We start from the raw sequence: 24,540 nt of genomic DNA, 5'->3' as shown, positions 1-24,540 counted from the left end.
ATGAGAAAAAATCTAGAAGAAAGTGAAGGAAGCCCCAAGCTAATAACATATGGCTGCAGCACTCATTTGATGTCGTCCTAATACAGCGTAGCAAAAATATCCCTCAAATATCCATGATTAATCTAGTGAATTAGAGGTTCTTGCAAAGTCTTTGGAGGCAAACTATCTGCTTTAATTAACTTTGGTAAATAAAATAACCAAATAATAATTCAGTTTTCTGATGTAGCTGCAAAATTAATCTGAAAAAATATCAAAATGAATCACTGCTTTAAAATGTATAGTGTGTACCTTCTAAGAATGAAACCTACATTTACCTCTTGAGTTGTGAATAATATGTATTACGGTTATATCAAACAAAAAGAATGCATGTTTTGTAGGAAACAGTGATTAAATTGAGGCTTCCTGAACAGTGATTTGAATCAAATCCACCCTGTCTGAGTGTCAGAAAGCCAGAGTAGTTCTTAATCTTAGCAGATCCATGAGGAAATCAATATTAAAGGTGAACCTTTTATGATCCACATTAGTTGCCATCAACAAAGGGCAACTAATGTGACAACAAGTAGGCTTATAGATACCTAAGCTTGCAGCTGCTTCCTAAGTTCTGTTTTCAGAGTACAACACATAGTTTAGACCTATTACCAAATGCCTGGGAAAGTACTGAAGTGTTAATAGCATCTTGTCAACCAGAGAGAGATCCAAGTATCCATCCCTTGATCCAGAGTGTGCCACAGACTAGCTGCGCCCCATTTGCAAAAAAAGTCCTTGAGTCACCTAGATCAGGGGTTGTCAACAGGGGATAGTTGAGAAGGCCTTAGGGGGTACACATGGGTGGGTGGGGACAGCACTGCCACACACCATCCTGTGCTGTCATGCAGGGGGAAGTTCACATGCAGCAGCTGCCACCACTCTGCATCTGGCCACGCACCACCCCCTCCGCCCCCTGCTCTATGTCCAGCTGCTGGGGGTACACTGATCAAAAAAGGTTGAAAACCCCTGATATAGATGATTAAATCACTGATTCAAGTTGGGCATTTCAAAAGATAAGCCAGTCTATACTGTTACCATCACTGCTGGAAACTGAGGGTGATAAGATATTCAAAGGGGTCAAGGCTTATCTTTGGAGATCTGATCCAAACAAAAGTGTCATCCATCTACTGTGCTCAATCTAATAGGATCGCAAGGTTTGACTGACCTCAAGTTGGTCATGATGACAGAAATCTGCCAGTTTCCCAATAGTATATTTGCTTCTTTCTTGTATTGTAAGGCCTCAGCATTCTCTTTTGGCTGCATCCAAGCTCCCCAGCCACTAGCTCTGCATATGCACTGTGCTGCACAGACACCAAGGCCACAACCTGCACCATGCCTTGCTGCCCTGTTCCTTGGGGCAGGGGTAGGAAATGGAAACCAGAGAAGGGAGGGAAGGTCTCTAGGCCCTAGCTGCTGCTATAGCTGGAGCAATGGGATGATTAGCAGCTAAGTAGGTGTCCGGGGGCCACAAGGAGGACCCTTCATGGGTTGCAAGCAGGCCACTAGTTAGACAGCCCTGTATGCAGGCTGTGGAGTGAAGTAAGAGTGGTAATTTTGCCTATCTTGAATTTGCTTATGAAAGAAATTGGCTGTATGCTGAATACTGGGGCTGGATCTTCATACCTTCTCCAGAGTCAATGAGCTGGAAAGCCAGTCATCTGCTGCCACATTCAGTACACAAATGCTCATTCCTTCAATATACTAGTAATCGTTGACAAAGGGTTACGTCTTTCTGTATTAACTCTGTATAGTTCTCTGCAGACTCTTTTGTGGAAACTCCAATGTCATAGATCTGTGGAGCACATTACAAGAAGAATAGGAAAATTTCTATCCATGCCTTACTTAAAAACATCCCTTCTTGAGTTATAACCTATGAAGGCAATAGGCCCAGTCCGCCCTGCAATAGGCTGTTAATTGGGAGATCATTGGCACTCAGTTTGTTCTGTATTATTGTTATATTAAGTCTTAATACTTGCTTACTTGTCCCTACTGGTGTAGAATAGTTAGAGAATTCTCAGGCTATAAAAATCTCAGTTGGTGGTTTTTCAAAGATGGAGCCATACCTCTCCAGCCACTGACAGGTATGGTTTGCCTCCAAGGCTACTTAGAGCAGAGGCTGAATGTCATGGATCTGTGAAAGACATTACTCCACAAAATGAAACTTGCAGGTAAGGCATGGATAACTTCCCTATTATAGTGGTAGCACCGCTAAATTAAAAGGCTGAAAACCATTGTTTTCCTTTATTTGGTTTTTATTTAATTCACTTTTCACTATTACACTTCGCATTTTTTGCACTTAGCCTAATTTCACAGTTAAAGTTAAGCAGGCACTCAATGTCTCCGATTCTCATGCTCACATCCTTTGTATTTGGGCTTCCTAGCTACTACCATATCAGAGACTCATCACATTTATAGATACAGAACAAAAATGATTTAAAAAAATGAACGAATTACATGACTCCTCGGGTTTTGAGTCTTGCAAAAAAAGACTACCCAAAATAACCTGAACTGAAACTTTCTGATTTCTTTTAACTTGAAATTTTAAAATAAAAGCAAGTGATGTAAACTTATACTTTCCTTTTTATTTTTTAAATCAAATAATCACTAATTCTAAAAATACCTCAAACTGGAAAATAGTCCCTCTTTCCTAGTATCATTTGATATGTTCTTTTACTAGAATTGAATTGTGGAATGTTAGGATTAGAAACTTTGTTTATAGTTCTTGAAACTGAAATTTGATTTATATTCTCATATCATTCCAAGCTAGAGTCCATATGTAATCAGTGTAATTTTGCTTGGGAAGCTATCAGTATGTGGGGAAAGAAAAGAAGACCGTAACCTGCATTTTACTTGTAACTGAAGATCTTTTTGTTTTTTTGGGGGTGGGGGTTGTTAATGAATCCACTGGAAGAAGAAAATGCCCTGCAGTGTGTGTGTGAGTGTGTGTGTGCATGCGTGCTTGCATGCACGCACTGTTTTCATAGTACAGCTGCACTTACTCCATAGTAAACTTTTTTCCTTGGGCCTAAATCCAGTAAAGACTTAGTTGCTCAACTTTTCCAGCAGCCCTAACTGCATCTTAAGGCCTGGTCCTGTGGGTGTGTTAAGCCTGCTCAGAGCACACCTGCTGAATTTAGGCCCTCGGAGGACGTGTAGAGCATTGCCTTGTTTCTGGACTCGAGTCAGGCTTAGGCACTTACCTTCTGCCTAGCTGCTCAGATTGTTGATTCAGGGTACATGCGGAAGCAAAACTGAAGGTGCATAGAGAATTTTCAGGTGAAATGTGAAAGTCCATGCAGAGCCTGTGCTCCATGGGGTTAGATTAGGGGTGGGCAAAATACGATCTGCGGGCTGGATTTGACCTGCAAACTGATTAGATCCAGCCCATGGGTGTGGGTCTACTAGTTGATTGGGTCCAACTCATAGCTGCCCCCTGTGGGGCTCCACATAGGACTGAGCCCCATCTGCTCCCATCTGGGGCACCCTGGGCCACCCTCCTGCTTGCGCCCGCCAGACAGCCCCAGCCCTGGCCAGTGCACACATCTTCCTAGCAGGGCTGCTCCCATTGCAGCTGCAGTTACGTAGGTACAGCTCAGCTCATGAATGCCACATGCCCCCAGTGGCTGGGGGGGCACAGTGAGCTCCTGCAGGCGATTGGTGATACTGTCAGTGCGGTGGTGAGTGCTGATCAGATGCTGGTGGTGGTGGCCAGCGGCAATTTACAGACCCCACGTAGACACCATTGGTGGGGAAATGGGGGGTGGCAAGCAGTGACCGCCTATAGGCACCACCAGCAGTGTCGGTGGTGCCTTTCCGCAGGAGGTGCACTGCCACGCTCGGGGGTGCACGTGCACCCATGTGCACCCCCTACACATTGCCAATGGCTCAGCCTCAAGCTACTTCTCCACTGCCTCTTCTGCCCCTGCTGCCTCACTCCATACAGGGGGAAAACTGCAGCCAGGCAGCTCCTGGCTTGGCATGCAGGGCTCCAGTTCCAGGCTATCTTTTACTCATTTAGCCACTTGCATGTGGCTGCTCATTGCACCTGGCTGGTGGAGTGGGTGGAAGGCAACCTGGAGCTGGAGCACCATATGCTGGGGCAGGAGCTGCCTAGTGCAGCAGGGACAGGAGGACTTGGCAGTTGGGCGGGGGGGAAGCCAAGCAGCATCCAGGTGACTGCAGCCCCACTGGGAAGCTGTGCATGCTGGCCAGGGCCAGGATGGGCAGGGGTGGAAGCGGGTGGGGCTTGGTGCCATGCTGAACATAATGGGGGTAGCCCTGGGCCAGATGAGGGGGGCATGGACCACACCTGCGCTGCCCAGATGAGCTCTGCTGCATGTACCCTCTGCCCCATCTTCAGCCAGATCCCGAAACTTAGTGCATGGGCAGCCTGCCCCCCCCCCCCCACACCCTCCCGTGCACACCGATCCACTCCCCCCCAACACGCATACACACAATATACAAGAGTAAGACTTTATTTTGAGCTATTATGCAATTGCCTCTATATACACTACTCAAAAGACAAATCAGGACAATATTTTTTAATTAAATTAAAATCTGTTACAGTAGATGTTTGATTTTTAGTACAGGCATACCTCATTTTATTGCGCTTCGCTTTATTGCGCTTCGCAGATATTGCGTTTTTTACAAATTGAAGGTTTGTGGCAACCCTGTGTCGAGCAAGTCTATCGGCGCCATTTTTCCATCGGTTAGCATTTTTTAGCAATAAAGTATTTTTTAATTAAGGTCTGTACATCGTTTTTTTTAGACATAATACTATTGCACACTTAATAGACTACAGTATAGTGTAAACATAACTTTTATATGCATTGGGAAACCAAAAAATTCGTGTGACTCGCTTTATTGCGGTGGTCTGGAACCGAACCCGCAATATCTCCGAGGTATGCCTGTATATGTTTTTTATCTATAGTATAACTTTAACAAACTAAATCTTTTGAAAGATTGTATGTATTTGGCCCTAAACAGCTCACCAAAACTCATTAAGGGGCCCTCCAGCTTAAATAATTGCCCACCCCGGGTTAGATAGTAGCTTAGCCTTCAGATCGAAGTCCTTTTTCAGATCTGGACCTTGATCCTTGTCATTGCTTGCAGGGTCATTTCCCTGAATCTGACCTTTTCTCGTCAGCTGCTTTTTTCATACTTTTTTTTAAATAGCAGAACTGGAGAGTAGTAATATGGTGAGTGGTGTTTTGCAAAGCATGGTTGTCTTTGTCAGACAGTGCATTTGTCTATGACATGCTGAACACTTTTATTTGAAAAAAATAAGGGACCCACCCAGTAAAATGAAATTTACCATCAGCAGTCTGGTATACAAAGGAGAAAACTCACCTGAAGGGAAGGACTGGTAGTGCAGATAGGATTGAAGCTGGTATATGGAAGGGAACTTGAACTGAGATGAAGTAAAGAGGCCTTTCAAACTATGGATACTTATCAACCCCTAACTGTAATCTTTTTAATCTGGTTTATGGGATGCTAGCATGCTGTTCACCTTAGCAGTTGTGAATTTATTTTCTTATGTTATAGGCAACCTTAAATGTTAATGATGTGCCTCCATCCTTTGCAAATGAAGAATTTCTCCAGGATCTTAGAGCCACTAAAATTTCATATTCGCAGGATCCAGAAGATAGGGTATTCAGAGCTCATGGTAAGAAAATCTTAGTGTTTTAACTGTATGTTTTAAAAAATATATTTTTTTCAAAGTTCTCAGGCTTATTTCTTCTGTACTTCAGGTCACTGCCTACATGAGATACTTGTGCTCAGGGAAGGAATGTTTAAACGAATTCCTGATATAGTTGTATGGCCAGGTAAACTGTTCAACTTTTTTCTTTGCTTTAGAAGCTCTAGCTTCCCATGAATGGGTACCACTCACGAATGAATAGTAGCTCGGGATGTATAGCCTCTTCACTCCACAAATGTTAGTCTGTAGTCAGTAGACTGGAACTTTTAACTAGGAATCAGAAATGGCTTTTGTTTTAATTGATAAGTTGATTTTCTCTTTGCATATATTCTCATTTACAATATTTAACTTAACTTGCAAATTTGAAATTCCATGGCTAATTCCTGTAAGGTGCTCTCTGGTCATATTTGCAACTTCTTAATTTTTAAAGGATTAAACAAGATGCTGAAACATTTTATATCCAGGAATTTCTGTCTTTATTTTTGTACACAAAACCAACCCACTTTAAGCTTAAACTTGAATTGAAATCTCTCAAAATTCTTTACAAAAGTGTTCTCATAGCTACCCAAATCAGTACTAGTTCAAATTTAACACAACCCCCCCAATAATTAGATTCTATACCTGGAAAATATTAGAACAAATGTATAATTTTTCCATTAATTCTGTTCTGATTTTTTTTTTCCGTGTATAGAATCTGTTTAGGGGAAGGTTGTCTTATTTGTGGTCTCTCCCCCTCCCTCCTGCTGTGGTGGGAAAAACAGCAGTGGGGATGAGGGGACTAGACCCCCCCATCCCTTTACCTTCTGCTGCAGCTGTGCTCCTCTGGGTCAGTCAGTGGCAGCATGGCCCCAGCCCAGGCTGCCACTTGCCTCCCCATTCCTTGCCCACTCTCCCTTACCTTCTGCTGCAGCTCTGCTTCAGCTCCAGAGCACTTAACAGAAGCATGCTCCAGCCCAGTCCATCCAGAGAGAAGTGGCAGCAGCTCCTGGGCAAGCAGGATCAGGTCTGAAGGACCAGAGCTGAAGCAGAAGGTAAAGGAGAGGGGAGTAAGGAGTGGGGAGGCAGGCACAGGGCCCCGGTGGCAAAGCAAGCTGCAAATCATCCCCTCTTTTTCCTCCTCTTCCCCACCCCCCCCAGTCTCCTCTGTGCTGCCCCTTCCCCCCTCCCAAGTCATGTGCCCCACCCCTGCCAAACAAGCTGTCCCAGGTGGAGACAGGCAGTGGCTTGGCTTTGGCTTCAGGCCTAGCGCCAAAACCAGAGCTGTGCCACTGCATGCCCCAGGCTGATGACCAGAATTCAAGATGAGGCTTTTTTTCCCCATGCTGACTGGGAGGGGGCAGGGAGGGGCTGCTTTGTCTTGGATTTGAGTAAATATAGTAGTTAACTCTGTTTTTTAAAGGCTAAAGAGCATGGTCCTGGTTGAGAAGCATATTGTGTTGCAACTCATTTTGGTGGGGGCTGACATGATGCATGTCACTTTATTAGATATCTTTAGTTACAGCAGAAAAATTGCCTCTGTTTGTAATGGAAAACTGATGATATGACAATGTGGGTTCTTACTTGAAGTGTAACTTCAGAGCTACCACTGAAAGTAGTTTTTCCTGCTCCTATTCCATGTGCATCTGATGATCACTAACAAGTTGTTTTGTCCTTTCTGTACTTGTTATTTAGCAGTTGACTAAACTCATTACCTAGGGCATGGATGCTTTGCATTTCCAAAGCAAAGCAGTGAGTTTGCACCATAGTTTGTTTTTTTTTACCTTCTTTCCTGTCCTGTACAGTTTCTGGGCACAACACTTAATTTCTCCTTTTGGCTTTCCATCCATTAGCTTGTCTGTTTTCACTTTCTTGCCTTTAGGAGAATGCCTATACTGTGATGCAAAGAATATATTCTAAAAGGAAATGGCATTTAATGGTAATTCTTGTATTATGATGTTACTTTTAAGACAGAACGATTTTAATGGTCTGATACGTAACTCTTTAAAGAGACTCTTAAGACATTTCTCTTTCAAAATAACAGCCATCTTTCATTGTTCTTTGTTGGAATTTATATTTGAAATAAACAAAACAAAAGCCTTAATCTTTTATTCTGTACATAGTCAGCTGAACTCTCCTGCCTGTCCCTCTTATTTTGAAAGTTCCATGTTGATAGTATTCCATGGGTAGGTCAATAATCTTTAGGTTTATTTTACTTAAATCTGGGGCTGCTTCCATCTTCAAATTACTTTGCTCAATATATTTGTGGTGCTGTCTCATTTCAACAACTTTGGTTCCTTGAGCCCAGTTATTTTGGGATACGTCATTGGCCCAACTTCTTGAAAACAGACTACTGCTGCTTCCCCAGTGCTCTTGTGTGAAAGTAGTATCAGCCCCTAAAGAATTAGCAGGCTACTGGTATGTATGCTTATATGAAAACTAGCCATTCAACATCCTGTTTTACTTGTTTTCTATTCTTTTAGGTTGCCATGAAGATGTAATTAAAATTGTGGAACTAGCCTGCAAACACAATCTTTGCATAATACCATTTGGTGGTAAGTATATACTTTTCTAAACATATATGTAACTTTCTTATTGAACACTTGCTTTATCTTTAGAAATTCATCTTAAGTGGCTAGTGTTGCATGAGGTCAGTCTAGTAAATCAGTCCTCTCCACATGTATAATTCAATCAATTAGATTTGTTGAATGTATGTTTACAAAGTGCCGTTTAAGAACCAATCTTATATCAAAACTTTGTCTGGTGTAGTTAATTGCAGTTTTGAATGACAGATCCACTGGCATGTACATATACTACATTCGATTTACTAAAAACTGATGGAAACTTTTTGTGTCTGTCAGTATTTGACAGACCTTGTTTGGAGCAAACAAAAGATGGTTAGTTCAAGTACTGATGCTTTCAAGTTTGCAGAACATTTGCAGTTTGAGACCGTTCTGGCCTTGAGGTCCCATCATTTGCATATCTGGTACCTGGGTCTTGACAGTGTATTCCCCTTGAAGTGGGCCAGCATTCTTGAGCAGACTCCTCTCTTTAGGAATTTTTCAGTGCTATGGAAGCCTCTGGCTTTTACTGTCGAGCATCTTATCTAAAACAGGTTCTCAGCTGGGCCTGACATTTTTGGTTACCTTATTTGTGCTCATCCTGTGACTTCAAGTATGCAAGGATAAAATAAAATTGGGCTATTAGTTTGTGCTGGAGTACTGTCATTGCATTATGCTCTGCCTGGATCTGTTGGAGATCAGATCATTCTGCCTTTCCAATTTCCCACTGTTACACGCACCCCAGGAAGGTATGGGGGGCGTGTACCCCCGGCTCTGCACATGGGGTGAGGACAGGCTGCCTCTGTGCGGGTGAAGAGGCAAGTCAAGGCCGCAGTGGTGGGGGAGGGAGTGGAGCTGGGGCAGGGGCTGCCCAGCTGGGGTTGGGCACAGGACTGAGACGTAAGGGGGGCCCCCACCGCTCCGCGCACCCTGGGAGGGCATGGGGTGGTGTGTGCCCCCATATGTGTGCAAGGGGTATGGGTGGGCTGCTGCTCCAGGCTCGGACGCTGGGCTCTTTTTGGTGAGGAGCTGGGCCTGGCTGCACTTGGGGCGGGTGGCAGTGGCAGTGGCACTGGCAGGCAAGGGAGTTTACCTCATACAGGGGGTTTGACTAGCCCTCAACAACTGACTGGGAGTGGGGTTTGTATGATAGGGGCGTTTGTATGATAGTGGGGTTTTCACCGGAAGGGGGGTGGGGGGCTACAGCTAATTCTGGAGTGGCTGCAGCCCTTCTCCCTTGGGCCCCTGCAGTGGGGGAGGGAGTGGGGCTGGGACAGGCGCTGCCCAGCCAAGGCAGCCATGAGTGGCCAGCTGAAGGGTGTTGGGGGTAGCAGCTTCCGCCACTGCACACATCCCAAGAGGCGGGGGGGGCTCATCTCTCCAGATCTGCACATAGGGTTGGGGCAGGCTTGTGCCAGTGCTGCTGCTCTGGGCTGTTCCTGTTGGGGGCTGGGCTAAACTGCACTCAGGGCAGGCAGCGGTGGTGCTGGGAGGGGACTGTGGGAGGGGCTGCATGCAGCCACCCCAGAATTTGCCATAGCCTCCCCCAACCTCCCTTCCCAGCACAGCCTGGCCCAACACCCCTGCTGAGAGCAGCCTAGCACGGCCCTGGCCCCAGCCCACAGCAGCAGCCTGCCATGCCCCATGTGCAGATCCAGGGGTATGCGTCCCTCTCCCATGCCCTCCCAGGGTGCATGCAGCAGTGGGAGCTGTCACCCCCTGCACCCCCCAGATGAGCTGTTCATGGGTCTATCCCATGCTCCGCCCTGGCTGTACAGCACCTGCCCCTTTTCTAGCCCCAGTCCCAGCCCTATTATCTCCCTCACCACAGTGGCCTACCGGAGTAGGGCTATGGGAGGGGCTGCAGCCACCCCAAAATTCGCTGTAGCCCCCCCAAGCTCCCTTCCAGCACTGCTGCTGCACACCCTGAGTGCAGCCCAGCGCAGCCCGGCCCAGCCACCCACCAAGATCAAGCCAGCGTGACCCCAGCCCACCCTGCCTCATGCACAGAACTAGAGGCACAGGCTCCCCATGCCCTCCCAGGGCATGGGTATTGGTGGGAGCCATACCCCTCTACGCGGCTCAGTCCCATGTCCTGCCCTGGCAGGGCAGCCCCTTCCCTAGCCCCACTCCCTCCCTCCACAACAAACTTACCAGCTGACCCAGCTGGTCTCCACATCGCTGGGCTGCTCCTGGCTGCCCACATGCTGTGTTGTGGCTGTACGTACTCCCCTGCATACCTCCTACGGTCCTTTTAAATACTCTGAGGGGTACACATACATGCAGTTGACAACCACTGGTCTATTTGACCTACTAGAAACAAAGGTGTTGAACTTTACTGATGGATGAAAACTTATTAGGTGCTTCTAGAATTCTGTCTTCAGGCAACTATAGACGTTAGTAAAAAGACAGGTCACTTTGCTGTAATTAAAGCACCTGTAGCATCTTGTGCATCTGCATTCCCATGCTTCAAAATGGCAGTAGGGGAGCTTGAACTAAAACTCATTGAATGAGTTCAAGATTTAAACTCAGCGGTGGAGACTGCCTTTCCCCCTCAGGTACAGATGTGGTAGTGGGGACAGAGGATCAGTAGAAATAGTAGAGCACCACAGGAGGGTTGATTCCAGTGATTCCTAAGGCTTCCTTTATCTCTTCTGAATTTAGGTTTTACCTCAGTGATTTTCAGACTGGGGTGTTGTGAAAATCAGAAAAGATTAAGAGAAGGTGTCTTGAGGCTGCCCTAAATCAATTGATATTTTTTGATTATTGCAGGAGGAACAAGTGTTTCTAGTGCTCTTGAGTGTCCTGAAGAAGAGAAAAGAACTATAATTTCACTGGACACCTCACAAATGGTATGTGATAACTTTTAAAATATCTGCAGTAGACTTTAACTATTTATCCTGTGAATTTTCTCCTAAAGAAGGTTAAATAATCACTAGAATCTGTGGTCATTGCCTATATTGGAAGGATTAAAAAAGCATTCCAGTATTTTAAAATTGCTTTACTATTGACTGTTTAGGTATAAGATCAGATATAATACAATGTTGCAATGCTGTGTCATACCTAAACTGCCATTCATTGTGTACATGCTTTCCAGGAATGAGTCTGGGCTCTAGTATTGTCCTGTTGATTTTTTTTTTCTATATATTAGTAGATGCACAGATTTATAACTAGTAAATTTGCAGGGTACCTTTGTAAAATGGTGGTAAAAACGTTACAAGTCTAGAAAGCAAGAAAAGTACAATGTGACATGAGTCTTAAAGAGGCAGAGATAGAAGGAAGGGTAAGGTAGTACCTTAGAAATTAACTGAGCCAGAAAGGCATGAGCTTATGCAGGCGGAAACTTGTTGCCTGCAAAACCTCATGCCTCTCTGAATTGGTGAATTCCTAAGGTAACACCCTGCCCTACCTTCTGCCTGGCTTCAAACTATCTGGTTTACCACATCTAAGCTCATTAAAGGGATACAGTTATGCTGCCACCTGGGAAGCTGTGGCTGGTGGAGCACAAGCAAAAAAAAAAAGAAAACAAACCCATGGTTAAGCACCAAAAAACAAAAAAGAACAGTTCTGGCCTTTGGAAGTAGATCCTATCATTTTGTGCATCTGGTTCCTGGGAACAGCATATTCCCTTCCAAGTGGGCCAGGACTCTTTAAGTGGACTTCTCAGTTTTGGAAAGCTTTTGATGCTATGGAAGCCTTGAAAGTTTCCAAAATGTTCATTTCTTACTTGCTCTGTACTCCAAAATGTGCTCAAATGCAACTTCACTGTCTGGATTTTTGCATGATAATGGTAGAGGAACATTTATGAAACTCAGATTGGCTAAGTCTGTTTTACTTAAATTTTTAGTTTTGATTTCAAGTTGTCAGTGCCCCTTTGTACTCGGTGCTAGGTTCTAAAGTCAAGGTTCAAGCTTGTTTCATTACCAGGGCTGTTTAAACCAAATGTCCATTGTTCTTTTAGGATCTGTTCCTGCAGCAGCAGTTAACTGTGGTTCATATTGTTCCCAACCCTTTTCTGTTGTCTGTTGTTGTATTTCTTTCACAGTGCAGAGCAGCATTTGCTCACTTCCTCCTCTTCTAAATTGGCCATTCAGCATCACTGGTAGTTTTAATTGAAACATCCCGGCAACATTTTCACACCTTCCACTCCTGTATAGCCATACTTACAAATAGCTAGGCTAAATCAAAGCAGCATTCTGTGCTTTTTACCCCCTCGTCCAAATCGCTGATGAAGATGTTGAACAGTGCGGGCCTGAGGACTGAGCCCTGCGGAACCCCACTGCCCACGTTCTTCCAGGTTGAGAAGGACCCATCCACTACCACCCTCTGGGTGCGGCCCTCCAGCCAGTTGGCGACCCATTTGACTGTGTGGGTGTCTACACCACAGCCCCCCAGTTTCTTAATAAGAACGGGGTGAGAGACAGTGTCGAAAGCCTTCCGGAAGTCCAGGAAGACTATATCCACTGCTACCCCTGCATCTAATGATCTGGTGATCTGATTGTAAAGGGCCACCAGGTTGGTCTGACAGGACCTGGCACTGATGCACCCATGTTGGTTGCCCCTAAGCATGCAGTCCCCTGCTGGCCCCTCCTGGATGTGTGCCAGCATAATTTTCTTGAACAGCTTGCCTAGGATCGAGGTAAGACTAACTGGCCTATAGTTTCCCGGGTCCTCCTTCCTGCCTTTTTTGAAGATGGGGACCACATTGGCCCTCTTCCAGTCCTCCGGTACTTCACCAGAGCACCACGAGTGCTCGTAAAGTTGTGCCAGGGGACTGGCAATGACCTTGGCCAGTTCCTTTAGAACTCTAGGGTGGAGATCATCTGGACCGGCTGACTTGAATACGTTCAACCCCTCCAGAAGCTCCCTAACTAAATCCTTACTAACCCGTGGCCCAAGTGTGCCTTCCCCGGGGCCCGAGGGGGGCCCAGCAGGGAGGTGGCTGTTCTGGTCCCTACTTAGGAACTGCAACTCCCATCGCACAATATCCTGTCTTCCCAATAAAAATTCAAGGACTCTGGCAATGTGACTGGAACCCTAGGTGGGGATGGCACATAATGAGACATCTGGAAGCCTTCAGTTTCTTGATTTCTAAAAAGGACAACACAAAGCCCTGCCACAGCAGTAATTTGTCAGGGTCTAACTGCAAAATGGCAGGGGAAGGAGGGGTAAAAAAAAAGAAAAGAAAAAGTAAGTCTGAGATTTGTCCTCTTTGGCTCCATCTGCCATACTGCTAGCCAAAAAGACACTGGTTTTCTGAAATTGCTTGGTGGTTGGTGCTGAGATTACTTCATGATTACCTCTCACCTAGGCATTACTGTTGAAGAACCAGATTTAAATCTCTCCTCTCTATACATATGTACTTTCTTGCAAGTACAGATTTAACCTCCAGCTGACATCTAGGATTTTTAAGGTCATCAGATCAATATTTTGCATATTACTAGGTGTATAGTTTTTGGGGGTCTTGGAATAATGATTTGGTGTATAATACTCTCTGGTAGATATTCCAGATCCACATGTCAAGAAAAAATGTTGTTATCCTTCTCAATATTATTCAATTACAGAAGAACTGATCTCTAATTTTATTTAGAGAAATCAACAAACACTTAATACTACTGTTACTTACTTTTTAATTTAATTTTTTATTAATGACCTATTAAGTCCATGTGAATCTATTCCAGTATAACATAGCTTGGTGATGCTCAGCCTCTGGCCTGTTGGCCAGATATGGCCCCTGGAACCGTCGGTATCCAGCCCATGGGACTCCCTACAGATCGGGAAATTTGGTGTCAGGGGAGTAGTGATAATAATTACGGCCATACTCCCTTGCTACCAAATTCCCAAACTCCAAGCCCTGTACAGCTGGTTGGGGCCAAGTCATGCCCCCTCCCCCCATCCCCACAGGTGGGTGAGGCCAGGCAATCCCCTTCCCCCTCAGGCTGAATGGGGCTGGGCCATGCCCCCTTTCTTCTCCCTCTCTCCCCCCCTTTGGGGCCAGGTTAGGGCTGACTCAAGCCCTTCCCCCCCTCTTTCCTGCAGAGCCAAGTTAAAACCCCTTCTTCCCGACCCCCTGTGGGGCCAGGTTGGAGCTGGGATGCACCCTCCTCTCCTCTACTCTCCTCTGCATGGCCAAATAGGGCCATGTAGACACTGCCCAGTTGGCCTGCTGGCCAAAAAGGTTGAGCATCACTGATATAGCCCAATGTAATTGGATGATGATTACATTTTGCTAAACAAACTTGTTAAATGCTTCCCTTTTCTATGGGTGACTATAAATCATTCACAGTGTCACTTCTTTTTTACTTTTTCTGTGCCCAGGTTGAACAATGGTTATACCATCTTTAGGGACAGATGGTTGGTGGGGGCATAAAAGCTTCTCAGATATCATCCCTAGAAAGGAGGTGTTCTCTGAATTTGAAATTGCTGTTCACTTTTTTTCCCTTTGTCGTGGGGAGAGGGGAGCAGCTCTTCTCATTGGGCTTGATTCAATACCTGATTATTGCTCATGGTTACTGTCCAGCAGTCTTTTATTTGGTAAACTAACTAGTCTGTGAAAACGTGACTTCCCCTTCCCTCCCACTCATTGTACATGCCCACTTAACTAATAAAAACGTAGTAGTGACATAAAGCACTTAAAGTGTTTCCGGCATTTATATTTAAACTGAATTAGGCTTTGTGCTAAATGAATAATTCTTAACATTATCATCTAAAACACCAGAGGCAAGATTTAGGAAGTAGATATGGCCTTCTTCTGAGTTGCAACTGAATTCTTTTCATAGGTAGATGGTACAATTCTGGTCCACTGGAGATAATTGGTACAAAAAAGATTTGATCTTGAAAATAATACACAATTCTGAAGGAAGAAATGTAACCTTAATATTTCTGGCTTTTCTGCTTACAGACTACACAAGCAAACTTATTAGCAATAATTTACTGCTGGTTTATCTTTACGGTCATGAACACGGAAGTTTATAGTGTTGACAGCTAGAGAAATTGATAAAATATCTAAATGTTGGCTATAGAAGCTGAACAAACCACAAAATTTTACTAGTGATATATTAGCAAATAATACACTAGCAATTTTATCTTAATCATCTATGAAATCAAGGGTGCTTGTAAGAGACCATTACAATTAAGTGGTTAACGTCTAATTTTTCTTTACAACAGAATCATATTCTCTGGATAGATGAGAGAAACTTAACTGCTCGTGTGGAAGCTGGCATTGTTGGACAAGATTTGGAAAGACAGGTATTTTCAGTTTTCTTAGAAAGTACCAGTAGTTCTTGTTTGAGCTTTGAGTTTATCCTCTGTATCTTGTCCACTTCATTAAATAGTGATCTCTCCTGAAGATGCTTCATGGAAACTGGTCTGTCTTGCTTGTCAGACTGAAAGGAACTGTATCCCTAGCTATGTGGGTTTTTTTAATGCTGGGTATTTGTTTGTAGCTTTAATTAGTATAATCTTGCCAACTCTAATGAAACATGTGAAGTAACATTGGGTGACATTTCATGATGCAAGACCTGCTTCCTACCAGACTGTAGATGTGCTAATGTGTGAACAAGGCATCACACATAATATCAATTACATATAGACAGGAAACTACTTATGTAAATCAGTATTCTGTGGTGCACATATTTCAGCAATGAAGATAGGTTAGTGTGCCTGAGAGATGAAGGTTGAAGTAACTTGCAAATAAAGGTTTTCCTATAGTAGGTTGAAGTTCAGATTTAAATTTAAAATGGGTGTCTTGTAATGGCACCTTTTTATGGACTATGGTTTTGTAAAAATGTTTACTTTGAGCTCCTTGTATGTACTCTTGATCTTTAAGTCAGTTTAATGGAATCTTTGGTTTTAAAATTAGTTGTTTCCACCATGTGCTCATGCTGGAAACATTTCTCCTCATTCTAGTACATGGCAGTGATTGAGACTAGAAGTGCCATATTGGGTCAGAAGAATGGTCTGACCCAATTTTGTATCTCTGACAGTGGCAAGTAGCAACTGCTTTAGAAGAAAAACCAGTATCTACAGGGCATATGTGTTATAATCCATCCCCTGTCATACCATCTCTAGTTTAGGGATGTTGGAGGATATACCTCTGACTGTTCTATTTAATATGTCAATAGACATTCCAAGTTGCCTCCAGAATCCTCCTGGCAGCAGAGAAAACCAAATGTTGAATAAAAATCCATTCATATAAGAAATAAATGCATTCTTCAACAAACTTTTGAGAGGACTCTGGCCAAAAGATAACTTATGCAAGCAGGGCCATCTTTGGGGGGGAGAGGGGTGAATTGGGGTGACTGCCCCAGGCCCCATGCTTTGTGGGTCCAGCAGACAGTGCCATACAGGTTCTGCCGCAGCTGCCATGTGCCACTAGCTCTGATGTGGCTGCCATGTGCCGCCAGCTTTGTGCTTCAACTGCTGGCCACCTCCCTGCTTGTCATCATCCCCTGGCCCCAGGCCCCACACACCACTAGGGACAGCTACGTATACAAGTTTGAAAGGACTTTATTGAAGAGGAGTTGAGGGAGCGCTATAACTTTTTCTAAATATATTTGTCAAAAACTTTAACAACACAGCAGTTTATAATGAGAGATGGCCTTTCACGCCTCTTACTTTACATTCCCTCTTTATCATTTGATGTAATATTTTAACCTTTCCAATTTTTTTAAAGGTTAGAATTAAAATGCACAGAGCATATTCCCTTAATTTAAATGACATTTTTTTCTAGGGTAGTAACTTCTGATACTTCGCCAACTATTCCATCCTTTAAATGCCACAGAATTTTCCTCCCACTAGAGTAAAGCATAACCCTTTTCCTGTTGCAGTTTTGTTTCATACTCTTGCAAATTGAAATGCTATATTAGACTTAGGCTCCTCTTGAGCAGGAAATGACATTTTGAATTTGTCTTTAATGTATAGTTTGACTAACAATCTGGTCAGTACTGAATATAAATTAATTAATGTTGTTTCAGAAGTTTTAGCACAAGACATCTATTTGAGCTCATTAAAGGCTTAAGTTAGGAGTTTCTGGGTGCAGAGAATCAGAATTTGTTTATATTTTTATAAATGAAAATAATTTGTTGGCAATCTCTTTAGAAGTTGGACATGCCAGAAATAAGGTAACCAGTACAATGGTAATTTATGAACTCTGTGCATGATATAGACTTATTTCTCCGCAAGACTGCTGTTTGCATGGGGGGTGTAGTTCATGCTTGAGAAATTAATAAGTTGGTGCAGTTCATAAAGCTGTTATTCACAGCATTGCTGTTCACTGCATTTTCCAATTTCTGCAAAGGAGACAAGGCAGGGGGCCTGTGGGTTGGGAGCTTTGTAGTTCAGGCATTAAAATCCAGATATCTGCAATAGCATTTAGTCTGACTGGCACACATTTTGTGTGATGCTGGTGAGTAACTTTTAAACTTTTCACAGGTGGCCACTAACTCATTTTTCTTTATGTCCACCTTAATACCCCAGAGTCTTATTTGTATTATAAGTATTGAGTTTTTACAACTGTAAAGCCTGAGAACTCTGCGTTGAAAAAATGACATGCTATAAAATACTACATTCTCAGAAAATTCCAGCCAAATTAAGATTGGCTTGTGCTGAGATGAATTCATTTCATATTGGCGAAGGACGCATGCTGCAGTGAGGAGTCCATGAAGAAGCCTATTGTGTATCCAGAGCATGCTTTACTTAAACAAGGCTTAAAGCCACAAACTTTACATTAAGGGTAGAATAAATGTGAGGGTGTTTAGAAATTAACAGCAATTTCAAAATAAAACTTTGTGTGCAGTGATCATTTATTGGACCATATAGCTTCTTCACCTAGTCACCCTGATTTTTTCAGTGCAGGTATTCCTGCAAGTCACAAGTTCCTTGGTACTGTCCTCAAAGAAGCTTTTTGGTTGCTGCAACAGGCACTCTTGCAGTGTGATTGTTTAGAATTTGCATTGACTGGGCTTTGAAATCTTGCTACGTGTATCCTGTAGTCCTGCTCTGCACCATGTGATTGTCACCTGCTTGGACAGTTGAAAGAGTCTCTTTGTGGATACAGACTTGCTAGTGGTGCAGAGGTACAATTTGCGGTGCAGCAGTGGCTGTTGCAGCAACTAAAAAGCTGCTTTTGAGGATGGTACCAAGAAAGTTATGACTTGCAGTAATACATGTTGCAGAGCAAGGTGACTGTATAGAGAAAATTATTGCTTTATTTTGAAATTACTATTAGTCTCTGAAACACTTGCATATTGAATTGTTGTTCATTTAGTGGTCCTTCTCCAAGACATGCAATGAGGCAAAGGTCCTGGAAACAAGTTAGTATATGATCATGTTAAGTAGATTATCAAAGTCTATACAGAAGGGATTTAAATTTACAGTCAATCTTAATTTCTTGTGCTTGTCAAGTTCTGAGTGTTTAACTTTGACCGTGGTATTCTAACTTTTTGGATGTAAAAGATACCTTTAAATAGCTAATATTCCATATCTAAGTAGCATGATTGAAAAATGTGAACCCTTACTAAACTGATCAGATTAGTTGGAACAGATTATCTCCAGAGGAGTAAATACAGTTGGTGGTATTTGTGCCATTCAACACAAGACTGCTGGGTCTCTAAAAATTATTTCAGTGGGATTGCTTTCAGTGTTGCAGTTATAAGGGCATCCAGTCAACCTCAGGTGCTGTACAGATGGCAAAGCCAGGCTAATATAGAAAAATGAGAAACAAGTGACTATTTAATATACAGGAATGCATGATCTGCATCACAAATAGTCAGTGGTATTGCATCCAGGAAACCCAACCAGATGGCTAAATATTAAAACATATCACTCCTTGCAAGAATTAAGTACAGGCAATTTGCTCATATTTTGTGCAGACATGCTGCATATCACATTAGAATAGAATGAACAAGAGATTAAATGCTTTATTTATTGGCAACATTTAGGTGAAGTTGGCAGTTAGTTAGTTATAATCTTTTTTCCATATGTATTTGAATGGCATATTTTACAAAGAACAGGGGTCTTGGGTTTTTAAATATGGGAGAGGGATCATAGTTTAACACACTGCTTAGTAGTGGTGTAGTAGAAACAGAACTATGTTGTGTCAAATTGAGGATAGATGTTAAGGCACAAGTGATAAATTTGTACATGAATAGTAAATGTTTTCGATCTGAGCCTCCAAGAGGCCGAGAGTACACTGGTCAAGAGACTTTCTTTGCTTGTCTTCAGTAATTTGTTTTTAATGTAAATTGGTAATTAGCAGACTCTTATCTATGGAATATGTTGTTTTCTGTATTTTAGCTTGCTGAAAGAGGCTACTGTACAGGTCATGAACCTGATTCCATGGAATTCAGTTCCTTGGGAGGATGGGTGGCTACACGAGCATCAGGCATGAAAAAGAACATTTATGGAAACATTGAAGATCTGGTATGTTGCTAGTTGGTGTTCATGTGTAGGAAGGTGGTTTGTTAAATAGCTTCCTTAGCCAGTTAAGTCTCCAATCAACTAAATTTTTGCTCCTGTAAATTATTCATATGTGACAGACAAGTGGTGGTAGTGCTCCCCCAATTGCAGCAATCCCATCATAGTCTTCTGTGACCAGGACAAACTGAATGTTTGGAACTTGTCCAACAGCCAATATCAGATAGCCACCCAAAGCAGTGATCAATGACAGCAGCAAAAGTGAGCCTCCATATTACACCTCCTTGTCCTGGACTGTAGGTGTGCAGACCACTTTTTTTTCAACTACATAAGTAACCTGATCTGTGTGGCAAGTAGAAGATAAAGCTATATGTAAGCAGAAGTGAAAGGGTCAATGAAGTCGCAAGTGAACCTAGACAAGCAGATAAATTATGATGCCAATATCAAGTTGATTGTCATAAATTAGACAGAACAACAGTTTCCATGCAATTGAGAAAAGTGTTTTAGGTAGAAAGAAGTTTATGACTAATGAAAAATGAAAACCAGATTAACTGTGTAAATACAGGGCATTTCAAGAGCCAAAAAGGTAGAAGATATTCACAAAACTGAATCATTCAGGAAAAAAATAAAGGATTCCTAGTCACAAGGGAAGTGATGCAGTTGCAGGTATTGGAACTTGTACATGAATTTAAAACATGTCAAGGAAAGAATAGAAAGGGGAGTCTGAATAGATGTCTATAGGTCATGAAGACAACTGGTCTTGTTTTGAGAGGAGCCATCAACTTTTCTCAACATGTGCACAACTAACATGAAAAGTTGATAGTTTATCAGTGATCTGTAATTAGCCATAAAGGTCACAAATACATTATTGGGGAAAGTTTAAAATGAAACAATCGTCTATTTGGACATGCTGACTAGTATTACTGTGAACACAAAGGACTGTCAAGTTGGTCCTGGTGAACTGTGGGGGATGATTAGATGAGAATCACAGTAGTTCTTGTCACTTTAACAGATGGCACAAAACTACCTCCTTCCTTTTGCACTCGAAAAATAATCTTCCTAAGAAATTCTCAAAAGTAATATTTGTGTTCTGTCTGGAGAAAGTTGGGTGATTGAAGAATTGATGATAAGGATTTTTTTTGTGTTATCTTTTGTTTAAGCAACCATAGACTTGGGAGAAATGTTAGATGAGCTTTTGGCCGCAGAAGTTGATCTAAAATTATTTCTTGGACCAACACTCCAACCTTACAACAATATGAAAAGATGATGAAAGATTGGCTAGCAAGTGTTGAAACAATGAGGAACTGAAAAACATAAACACAGATTCAGCCATACATTCTGAGTGACATGACCTCCCATTTTAAGTACTGGATGTCCTCTAAGTGCCCCTCCAGACATTCAGGTAAAGGTACTAGGGATCTGATGTGTGGTCCAAACACATCACACCATCTTGTTGGTGCAGGGGAACCTGGAATTGTGATCTCAAGCTCCCCCTGCACTAGCAAGAAGCAAGTTCCTATAGCTAGGAGCCTCCTCAGCTGCATCACCACAACTGAGAATCCCACTGTTGCATACGCCCATGTTTTGGGATGCAAGCTGTGCTCCCATGGCTAAAAACCCTGATCAGCTGGTGGGCTTCCAGCAACAGGAGTGCACCTGGGCACATGTTCAATTACTGCAATGATTGGAACCAGCCACAAAGTTGTTACTTTTTCTTTGTGGGGTAACTTTGTGGCTTATTCCTCATTTTATCTCACTATTAATTGTTCGAAAATATGGCCAGGTCACAATTTAATACGTGATTAACTGGGAAGAAGGACGATCCAGGGAACTACAGACTGGTCAGCCTTACCTCAGTTCCTGAAAAAATCATGGAGCAGGTCTTCAAGAAATCCATCTTTCTAAGCACCTGAAGGAGAAGGTGATTAGGAACAGTCAGCATAGATTCACTAAAGTCATGCCTAACCAACCTGATTGCCTTCAGTGACAAGATGACTGGCTCTGTGGATTTAGGAAGAGCAATGATGTGATATACCTTGACTTTAACAAGCCTTTTGATAGTCTCCCACAGCATTCTTGCAAGCAAGCTAAAGAAGTACAGGTTCGATAAATGGACTATAAGGTAGACAAAAATCTGGCTGGATTGTTGGACTTGAAGGGTAGTCATTAATGGCTCCAAGTCTAACTAGAAGCTGGTATCAAGTGGAGTGTCCCTGGAGGTCAGTCCTGGGGCTGGTTTTGTTCAATATCTTCATCAACAATCTAGGAGATGGGATGGAGTGCACCCCCAGTACGTTTGCAGATGACCCCAAGCTGGGGGGGAATAGTAGGTACGCTGGAGGGTAGGGCTAGATCATGATTAACTACTTGCCACTGTCAGAGAGACCTAAAAAAATTGGGAGGCCTGAACCAAAAGAAATCTCATGTTCAATAAGGACAAGTGCAAAAGGACAAGGGCTGGACTCGATGATCTCCCGAGGTCCCTTCCAGCCCTAATGTCTATGAAATCTATGAAAATCCTGCACTTAAGAGAACAGTCCCATGCACTGGTACAGGCTGGGGACGGATTGGCTGAGCAGCAGCTCTGCAGAAAAGGACCTGGGGGTTACAGTGGACAATAAGGTGAATATGAGCCAACAGTGTGCCCTTGCAGTGAAGAAGGCTAAAGGCATACTGAGTTGCATTAGTCAGAGTGTTGCCAGCAGATTGAGGGAAATAATCACTTTCCTCTGTTTGGCACTGGTGAAGCCACAAACGTGTCCAGTTTTGGACTCCCCACTACAGAAGGGATGTGGACAGATTGGAGAGAGAGTCCAGTGGAGCAGCAGCAAAAATAGTTAGGGGGCTGGAGCACTTCTGAGGAGAGGGTGAGGGAGAGGGAACTGGGCTTATTTAGTTTTGGAAGAGAAGATTGAAGGGGGATTTAATAGCAGCCTTCAACTACCTGAGGGGTGGTTCCAAAGAGGGCAGAGCTAAACTGTTCTCAGGGGTGGCAGATGAGAGAACAAGGAGCAGTGGTCTCAGGTTGCCACAAGTGAAGTTTAAGTTGAATATAAGGAAAAACTTTCTCAATAGTGGGGTAGTAAAGCACTGGAATAGGTTACCCAGAGAGGTGGTGGAATCTCCATCCTTGGAGTTTAAGACCCACCTAGACAAAGCCTTGGCTAGGATTATATTGTTGGGGAGTGCTTTGAGCAGGGGGTTGGATTAGATGACCTGAGGTCCCTTCCAACCCTAATTTTCTATAATCCTGTGTTTACAGGCTAAATTTTAGCTGAATGCATCTTTCTTTAGGAGCAAAACAACTCTCAACCATAATTTAAAACATTCACTAAATTTAGCTGTATTTTATGTTTATGTACGTTATTTAAATGCTATTACCTACAAAAGGTTTAAAAATGAGAATAGTAGTTGGTGTAGTATTGATAATTCTTGATTCATCCCATATAAATCAATTGGCAAATGTGGTTTAATCCTTTTATTACCCAGAATAACACATTAAACACAATATTGTTGTTATAACCTTGAAAGAAATTTCATTTAGAGCTTATTGTTAAACTTTTGCACTGTAAGTTCTTTTGCTTTTCTAGAACAGCTTGCTTTATTCTATTACTTAAGTTCTGTTACATAAGCTGCCTAAGACAAAATCCATTTAGGCTTGGGGCAGAAGTTACACATAAACTGGTTTAAGTGATCGGAACTGGCTTAAACCTGTAGCAGAGCAGAAGTTCAGTGCACATAAACCAGTTTCAAAATGGCTGAAACTGGGTTAAGATAAACATGGTTGAATGTAGTATCAGACTTAGCTGATTTGGATCAAACTAGTTTATGAAACTTTTGTCTCAGTCCTCTTCCTGGTTTAAGTTAAATCAGAGTCCCCCAGGATCCCAGCATGCTTTTGAGCTCTGGGCTGAGAAGTGCTGTGTTCTCTGCTACAGAGAGCAGGGCTGGCTCACTGGCTGGGGCTCAGGCAAACCCCTGTTGGGGTCTGTGGCCAGGGAGGAGGGTTAAACTCGCCTTCCCCCAAGTACAGAGCTGCCCTGTCCTGCCCTGCTAAAATGTAGTGCTGGCTACGACTATGGCCTACAAATCCCAGAGGCATGTGGAAGCAGGAAGAAGTGATGAGGAGCCCTGCAGAGTCCTGCCATTGTGATTGTGGACTGCAAATCCCAGAGACCTTGGGGGCAGCAGGAAGAGGAAGCAAACACACAACTCATGCTATGTTTATAGCTCTTCAGTTTATAGTTCTTCAGAGAGAGAACTATTTTTGTTTAAGCTGTTGTGAGTTTAGTGCCACTTCTTTCCCCTCCCCACAGGCAGAGCAGGGCTTTTTCTCTTCCCTTCTCTTTGGCAGTGGCTGCCAGGTGTGCTCTAATGCCTCCCCTTCCTCCCCTCCCCCTAGCTTCTTGCTTTAGCCAATGCAGGCATGTGGCTGCATTTCTTGAATTAAAAGTGAATGTGTGTTCATTTGCCTTATTAGTTCAATCCGTGCAACTTAAACTAACCTGCAGAGACTGAATCTATTCAGCCTCAGGCTTTTTTGACTGTCTGTACTTAGCTTTAATGATTAGTTTGTTGACTCTAATACATAAATATGCATGTTGGCTCAAGAAAAAAAAACATTTTCACTGGATAATATTTATAGAGAGGCTTATCCTGTAGGTCAGTTTTTACTTGCTTTTGAATTAACCAGTGGGGAATTATTTGCAGAAATATTTTAAATAATGAGAGAATGGATTTCTAAAATTTCCTTTGAAATTATATCAAGGAGCTAACCAGTGGAACCCTGGTGTACAAACAAAGACATTGGCTTGAAGTTATAAGAAACAGAAAACTATGCATGTCATCAGATAAATAATAGTT

General features: G+C 43.0%; 1 protein-coding gene across 1 annotated transcript in view; it reads left to right on the top strand.

Moving 5' to 3' along the window:
• Window positions 1-24,540, top strand: part of AGPS (alkylglycerone phosphate synthase) — a 128,400-nt gene that overhangs the window by 35,521 nt on the left and 68,339 nt on the right. The window contains exons 4-9 of the mRNA XM_090045377.1: window positions 5,572-5,692; window positions 5,778-5,852; window positions 8,185-8,256; window positions 11,035-11,114; window positions 15,430-15,510; window positions 19,558-19,683. Coding sequence (XP_089901503.1) covers window positions 5,572-5,692; window positions 5,778-5,852; window positions 8,185-8,256; window positions 11,035-11,114; window positions 15,430-15,510; window positions 19,558-19,683 — 555 coding nt within the window. The remainder of the gene's footprint in view (window positions 1-5,571; window positions 5,693-5,777; window positions 5,853-8,184; window positions 8,257-11,034; window positions 11,115-15,429; window positions 15,511-19,557; window positions 19,684-24,540) is intronic.

This window comes from Crocodylus siamensis, chromosome 4, assembly GCF_052110815.1.
Source record: "Crocodylus siamensis isolate JL-2025a chromosome 4, ASM5211081v1, whole genome shotgun sequence".
NCBI lineage: Eukaryota > Metazoa > Chordata > Crocodylia > Crocodylidae > Crocodylus > Crocodylus siamensis.
Note: the sequence above shows the minus strand (reverse complement) of the source record. Positions and strands in the feature narration are given on the sequence as shown.